Here is a 7,992-nt window from a genome sequence, read left to right as displayed (position 1 = left end):
ATGAGCACACACACAATGCCAAAATCCAGCTGGGTACCTGAGGTGAAGGCAGAAGCCATTCTGAGGCTGCCAGACCTCTCCAAAGCATGAACACAAACTTTCTGGAATGTGCCCCAACAAGCAGCTTTGGCCATTTTGAGAAGGACAGCAGACTGTCTGTCATGCAGAATGAGGCACATATTGACCCTCTTACGAGGTAGCTCCAAGTTTCCTCTCAGAGCCTGAACCCACAGGTCTTGAGTTGTCAAAAGTGCAGGCACTGGTACAATTCCTGGAATTTGCTCTTGTTTAGGCACAAAACAACCTTGCATACACACCCCAGGTAGAATATAAGGCACAGTTTTATTCTCCCTCACCCTCCTTTCTCAGCTCATACCCATCACTGTGTTGTTTTCTGGCAACATGGCTCTTCATTAGTTGTGGGGATCCTTGCGCCATGTGCTCATTCAGCAGCCAGTAGGAGGCCCCTGAACTCAGCTGAGCCCCTGAGGCTCAACTGGCTGCTCAGAGTTCCACTGTCCTGAGTAAACTCCTCTGTGATCTGTCGCTGGGCAACGCGCTCAGACATTCCGAGCTCATTTTGACTTGTCCACAGCATGACCAATGGGGACATCCAGGGTGACCTTTGTGTCCATGGCCACAACCTTGGTACCCACCTGCAAGAGAAGAGGCACTGTCAACTTGAACTAAAAGGAGGCCAGAAAATCCCAGCACCAGTGGCTTTCAGAGGGTGCTTCAGCTCCAGGATTTGTCTAAGAAAGGAAAGCACACGTGTATTTAAAACCAAAATTGACAGAGTCCCATAAAGAAAAGGGAACAACCATGAGGGATTTCCCCCTTCCAACCACTAGGGAAAGCTGAAGACTTCTGCGTCTTCTTCCCTGCCAAGTAATACAAGACATGGGCCTTCAGAACCTCCTGCCAGCTGCTATGGCCAGAGCTGGATACAGAGCAAGCACAAAAAAAAAAACAACAGAGAAGAGGCTGTGTAATAAATTGTGTAATAAAAACATGCAGGATGCACAATGAAACATGCGGGCCAAGGTCAAGGAAGCTGGTTGGGATTAAACAAATACGGCAATTGAGCTCTCATCCTAAACAAGGAATGAGACTTCTCCAACAAACATTGGACGCTGTGTGGCACAGCCAGGAAGCTGCCGTGTTGGCAGCACTACAGCAGAACAGTCACACTCAGCCTCACTGAGAAGGGCTGACAGATGATCATGAAGCTGCCCTGCCACATCTCCCACAGAGCAGACTCAGGTCTCTTACAGGGAATGTCCTTTAAAAACCTTCAACACATCTTGCAGCGTTTCTCACAGCTGCAGTCCCTTCCTACCAGAAGGTACATGCACAAGTTATCACAGTCCTGGTGAACAAGCAAGGGAGGAGCTTAGCTAGAATTATTCACACCTATCTACATTGTGAGTCTGAATGCAACAAACCCTTCTGATAGCAGTAGCAGAGGGAAAGCTGCACACTCACCTGGCATAGTCCCTCCACAGGCACAGCGAGCAGCTTTCTTTCCTCCACTTGAGCAAAACGTGCAGCAGTGGAACATGCCTTGGTGCTTGCGGAACTTGCTTTTCACCATCACAATGAACGGAGAGCCCTGCAGAGGACAAGCAAGCAGAGAAGCTGCTGCAGTGCATGCTACCCAATGTTGCGTCTGCATTTCTAAAAAGAAGCTGGGTGATCTTGTCAGTCACAGATCATTGAGACATGTCTCAACTGCCAAGTGATAGAACCAACTCTTAGAGAGATTTAAAGCAAATACTTAGAAAGGAGAAGTATGTAAAGAAGCAATGCATAACAAACAAGAACTGCTACCTGTACATGCTGCCCTTTCACATAGACGCAGACAGCATACAAGCCTGGCTCCTCAGGGCTGTAGGAAATATGGTAGGTCCCATCACCATTATCACACACTGTTGGTTTGACTGTACTATGAACAGAAAAAGAGAAGCCCAAGAGATGAGTGATTGACAGCAAATTGCTGTACCTGTGAACTACTGTTTGGCCCTAGATTTCTGGTCAAGTCCTCATCCTCATCCCTGTTCAGCAGCTGTGGTTCTTGAGTGAGCCTGACAGAATGCATAAGCAATGCTCAGGCACTGAGTAGCTTTCACACACACCTGCTACAGGGAGCTGCAGTACCCATACAGAGGAAGTCGCACAAAGCTAGCTGTGCTGCAAGGATCTGCAGTAACCCAGAGCTCTGAAGGAGCAGATGACTGACAGAACACTTGCAGGTCAGATCATCCCATCCGATAAGAGCCCTCCAAAAGGGGGTAAACACATAGTTTTGTAGAACAATTTACTTTTAGAGGAGCCCATGAGGAAGACAGGACATAAGCAGGGTAGGTTTGAATCACTTCAACTACTGCCCCAAATACACTGACCTCAACTCTTCTGTGACACTCTGATCAGCTCTAGGTCCCTGCTGGCCAATTTCCCTTCCCAAAATGAAGCTCAATGGGTGTCACACTACTTGTGGACAGTGACAGGAAAAACCATAATCCAGTTACTTGGGAGCTGATTGCCTACTTCACAGAAAGAGCCTTCCACAAAAAAATTAGCAGGCAGCTCTTTAAAGAGGGAGGTAATCTTCCTAATCTTTACTATTTAGTCTTATGTGCCCCACAACATGGCCATTTATAGCCTCACAGATTAATAGGTTGTATTCTCCATCCCCCACTATATATTACATCAAATATGACTGCCTGCATCACTTCCTGCCACGAACTGCGTGCTGACACTTGAGGCTCTTCAGCAGCTGCTGTGCCTCACCCTGAAGCCAGACAGCTTTCAGCAACAGATGTAGAAAAACTGCCTAGGCATATGAACAGGAAACTGAGTTAACGTGGCCACAGCAACCTCTACCCTACCAAGCAAAAGCCACATAAATCTTACATGTACACCTCCTCGTACCATCTGTACACCTAATGAAGGTACAAAGGAGCAATATTTTTGAACAATGATCCTTCACTGGCAAGCATCTGTGTACCCAGCTCTGTTTCTGTATGAGCACATCAATACTTTCTCATATGAGAGAAGTTTAGCATCCTGTCTCTTTTCAGGTCATCCCACCAAGAAGAAAGCCTGCAACAATTGTGCTCGCATCTTGACTCAGCTGCAGCGTATGCACCCGAAAACCCCCAAGGATGTGAGAGTGCTCAACACCTGCAACAACAGGAGAAAGTGTGATGAAGTATTAGCAATGCTTTTTTCTCCAGAACAGAAGTTTAGGCACCTCCATCAGCTGCAGAGGTTCTGGGGCTTGATGGCTCACTGTGATTGTTCTTGGCATTGCAATGTTGTATGCTCATTAGGTTTTAACAAAAGCAGGAGCTCTAGGTGGCTGCTGGTAGGGGTGGGAAGCAGCAACAGCTCGCTATGCAATACTCTCTGTAAGCTGAATCCTTTAAGAAGCCTCAGACCACTAAAAGATTCAATACAAGCACGAGCCTACAATGTCAAGCTCCACACTGTATACAACTGCTAGAAACCACTGCTACACTGGTGGGAAAAACCACTGTGCCTTTACTTCTTCAGATAGTGACTCAGATGTTGAAGGACTTCTTTAAACCTGTCCAAACAAGGAGGGAGTCGAGATAAGGGGGACAGAGAAGCAAACTCAGCGACTGGGGAGTTGTCTAGTGAAATACCCACCAGTCCTTCTTGTCCTTGTGGGTGATGGTGACCATCACAGCTTCTCCTCCTCTCCCCATCTGCTCTCCCATGGTGTCATTGCAGAGTAGGGTAAAGCCTGTCAGTTCATTCTGATGGGCACTGCAGAGATCTGGAAGGTGGAGAAAAAGTCAAGAAAGGACTCAACAACCACAACTGCCATCTCCCACTCATGTGGTAGTATTTTAATCCTGCTAGAGCACACCAAGGACACCACCGATAGGGTATATGTCTCCCTCCACCCACAGGAAAATGTAAATACACTACCTAGAGGTCTGCTTCCTAGAGGTCTGCACAAATCAGGTGGCCACCTGCCTACACTTCTGAGCCCAACAGGTGTCCTCCCTGTGGGCTTCAAGGTGCCCCACACACCCAGGAAGGAGCACGCCACCATACAGTGCAGAGCCCTAGAAACCTCAGCACTTGCACTGTGACACTGAAAGGACTGAGTGAGCCCTGGGCCTGCCCACCTGTGCTGCGCAGGCCAGAGGTGGCTGCACTGAGAGCTAGTCTGAACGTTATCTGTTTGCTGGCTCTGCCCCAAGTCATTAGAAAACAAACATCCATGAAACCACCTATGCCAGTTATTCCCTGGGCATTCTCAGAAGCTGTAAAGACAAGAAGCCAATACAGCCTTCAGCTGCATCCCACCCAGACACAGAGAATGGAAACGTGACTTCAGGGAGTAACCAGTGGTATGGCACCCTGTTACCTTCCCCATGCAGGGTACATTTGGCTGGATCAACAGCTTTGCAGATAATGGCCCCAAAAACCTCATAGCCTTGACATTGCCCTGCCCTCTCCTGGGGAGAGAACTGAATGCTGTCATCCTCTCTGGGGTGGGTGCTGTAAGCAGCGCTGTTCAGCTTTGCCAGTCGGCTTGCCACCACCCCTTTGGTGACGAGGATTCCCAGGTCTGAGCCACTTGTCAGCAAGCGCTCCGTGAACTCCACGCCTGTCCTCATGTCCAGCAAGAGCTGCTGCAGCTGGGCCTTCTGCAAGTGCAGCAGGTTTTCCTTCTGCACCTTCAGGTCCTCCAGCTGCTTCAGCAGCCGGTCCCGGTGCTCTTCAATCGCTTTCACATATCCTCTGGCAAACAGACTGATCTCCGCAGCCACGGCCTCTGCACGAGCACGGATGGCACTGCCCACACCATCAGTCTGGCTCAGCACATCTTCTAAAGTGCTCATGCGCTGCTGGGTGCTTCTCAGCAGCTTCTGCAGGGAGTCCCTGTGCCGGTGCACAGCATTGCTGGTGAAGTCATAGGGGTGCTGCTGGTGCCTTTGTGCAACGCAATCCTGGCATACAGGCTGGTCACACTGCTCGCAGAACAGCCACAGCTCCTCTGAGGGATGGGAAGGGCAGAAGAAAGGCTTCTCAGCCTGGCTGCAATCCCTGGTGCTCTCCAGCTCCATCACGACATGGGAGGCAGTCTTCTTCTGTCTCCTAGAAGGGAGCAACCACAGAACTTTATGCACGTTGGATATGAAATGCTAGCATCCAAGAACGCTTACAAATGCCAGTCTGCAAGTCAAAGTGCACTGCTCCCTCCTGTCTTCCCTGAAATTCATACTGCATGAAGGACTTGCATCTCTTGAGAACAAGCCTCCACACAAAAGAAGACACCATCTGTAAAGACCTCATTAGAAGCTGCTCTCAGGCCCCTCAGATGCTGTCAGCACTATTTTCAGACACAAGAACTGTGCGCCCCACCACTGCCACACACCCCAGGGAACAGGCTGCCAGGCTGCTACTGCCAGCAGCCCCTCCATGGAGCCTGTCAGGAGCGGGATGGTTGCAATCACCTCCAGAGCCCACTGTGAAAAAGCCAGCAGGAGGAAGGCATACATTGCCAAGTGAGAGCTGACAGAAGGTGTCTCAAACAGAACTGCTCACTGACAGTTACTTTTAGATAGAAACAGGTGGTGTCAACCCAATGATTTTCACCAGTGTTAGATCTGCAGAGGCAAAGAAACTCTAAATGACCCTCTAGGGGAAAATCTAGTTCAGGGAATAGGCAACAGTCTGTGGTAAAATGTTTGTTATTCTGAAAGTCAACCCTCTTTTCCTTTTGGTTAGATGCTACTAAGAGGATATGAGGGGCTGGACACAAAGCGTATTTTAACCAGATAGTCACCATGGCACATAATTCCACTGGAATGTTTCCATTTTCTGTTAGTTTGGACACTGGTAGCCAGTTACTGACCGGGAATGAAAGCCATCTCTCTTTTCTGTCTTCTGGACTGATGACTGTACATAAATAAGCTGTTTGTTGGCAGTTGCAGAGGGAACTCTGAGCCACAAACAATGAAAAAGTCTGTGAGGATGAAGCTCTAGTGTTGTGCTGGCAATCTCGACATAGGGTGAGACATGGCCCATTACACTATTCCTCTTGCTTCCCAGCAATTTCCCTCAGGTCCAGCAAATTTTCAGTGCTTTCTAGCAATATTTGCTTACATCCTCCACATTTACACTTCCCAGACTTCACTTAAGATTATCTCACTTATTCCAAGAGGCACAACAGTGTCACTCAGATCCTTAGACATCTTCCTTGTGCAGAAGGAAATAATTTCAAAATTGCTTTTCTTGGCCCTGGTTCTGCTCTGCCATCAGGAGAAAGCAAGTGTTAGTCTGCAGATGCTAAAAATGATATCAAGAAATATGGCCAGAAGTCCTCCCACTGCTTTATACCTTGCACAGCTATTTCTGTCAATGCGACGGGCTGCTATTCAACATCTCTGTTCATTATTCTTCCGCAGCTTGCATGGGCTATAAGGCATTAGCTCATCAGAATGGCATGCTGAAAATTGCAGCCCTGTGGAAAGGTAACTGAGAATCTGAGCCACCTCACAGGCACTGATATCTGCAGGGAGAAGGGAGGTGAGGAATTTACCTCAATTCTTTCTGTGGAAAGACTTTGCTATTAAATGGAAAAAGGCAGAAAACATGGAGCGAGTAGGCCAAGCTGATTAACCCTGGCTGTAACTTCCTGGGACAGCATTACTGAAGGTTTTCCTGACCCTGCCTGTTGCCTCTTTGCTTCAGAAGGCTATTCAGGCTTCTGGTCACTTCTCTTCTGCAGCACTGCCCTCCTCTTCTGCTCGTACATTACCAGAACCCCACCTCTTCTTCTTGCTCAAGTGACACAACTCCCTTTGAGGTGAAAATCTCTCCCCTGCCTTTTCTTTAGTTTCCAACAGGAACTACATTCCACCAGAAATAAACTCCACAATGACTTGCACACAGCAAAGCTACAGCACTATTGCTGTAGGATCCTGGCCTCACACACGTGCTGAGAGTGCACGCAGGATCCGCGGGCACAACAGTTAGGAGCATCGGGAGGTGGCAACCATAGCAGTCAGGTCAGGCCTGCCATTCCACCTAAAAGTGCCTTTGTACATACTCACGTTTCTGGAGTGAAATGACCCCACAGCATCTTAACCTCCTGCCACAGCCCAGGGCAGGCTGTTCCATGCCCAGCGCCCTGTGGTGCAGACCCTGCCCCTCACCCCCAGCTGCCCCTCTCCTGACTCAGCTCCACGCCGTTCCCTCGGGCCCCGTCGCTGAACCGTAAGGCTCAGCGCTGCCCCTCCGATCCCTGTGAGGGCAGCCTCCCCAGCCCACCTCCAAGCAGGCTACAGCGCCGCGGCCGGCTCCCGGCAGCCCCGCCGCCCTCACCTGTGTGCCTGGCAGCAGAAGAGGCAGAGGCGCGCCCCGCAGGTCTGGCAACGCCTCGCAGCCGCTCCGTCGGCGCACAGGTCGCACCCCACCGCGCCGGCGGCCCCGCCGCGCCCCAGCGCCGTGTAGTCCGGGACGAGCTGCCCGAGGCCGCCCGACGGCAGCGCCACCTCGGCGTCGCACAGCGGGCACAGCACGCTGAAGGCGGCGGCTCGGCCCGGCTCTCCCAGCGTCCCCAGGCGCCGCAGGCAGGGCGCGCACAGCGAGTGCAGGCAGGGCAGGAGCCGCGGCTCCACGCAGGGCTCGGCGCACGCCGGGCAGCGCGACGCGGCCATCCCGCCTCCCGCCCGGCCGCTAAGGGTCTCTCCCGCCGGCTGGCGCCGGCCGCCCCGTTGCTCCGGGCGACGGCGGTTGGGGGCGGGGGCGTCTCACGGCGATCCGCGGTCTTTCTGTGTGAAAGAGGGGGCAGGCCCAACCGCAAGGCGTCTTCCGAGGACCTCCAGCGACCACTTTCATTATTAACTTCAATGATGCTTTAGTTTCAGTTACATCAATTGCTCATAATTGTGCTCTTACCCCTATGTCACCTACCAATTGTGGTAGGCAATTCAAGGGATAGGTATG

General features: G+C 50.9%; 1 protein-coding gene across 2 annotated transcripts; it reads right to left on the bottom strand.

Annotated features, from left to right (window-relative positions):
• Window positions 1-323: 323 nt before the first annotated feature.
• TRIM45 (tripartite motif containing 45) lies at window positions 324-7,734 on the bottom strand. 2 transcript variants are annotated; one of them, XM_052704562.1, is made up of 6 exons: window positions 7,369-7,734; window positions 4,403-5,136; window positions 3,673-3,802; window positions 1,831-1,945; window positions 1,486-1,612; window positions 324-656 (listed from the first exon to the last, which is right to left on the bottom strand). In XM_052704562.1, exons 1-6 carry the CDS (start codon window positions 7,701-7,703, stop codon window positions 505-507), a joined length of 1,593 nt encoding a protein of 530 aa, XP_052560522.1. In that variant the 5' UTR covers window positions 7,704-7,734; the 3' UTR covers window positions 324-504. The 2 variants fall into 2 exon arrangements, with proteins under 2 accessions (XP_052560522.1, XP_052560531.1); XM_052704571.1 differs by lacking the exon at window positions 7,369-7,734 and adding an exon at window positions 5,897-6,357.
• Window positions 7,735-7,992: the final 258 nt, after the last annotated feature.

The sequence above is a fragment of the Tympanuchus pallidicinctus genome, unplaced genomic scaffold, assembly GCF_026119805.1.
Source record: "Tympanuchus pallidicinctus isolate F22 unplaced genomic scaffold, pur_lepc_1.0 scaffold10, whole genome shotgun sequence".
Classification (NCBI taxonomy): domain Eukaryota; kingdom Metazoa; phylum Chordata; class Aves; order Galliformes; family Phasianidae; genus Tympanuchus; species Tympanuchus pallidicinctus.
This window is presented reverse-complemented; position numbering and strand designations above follow the sequence as displayed.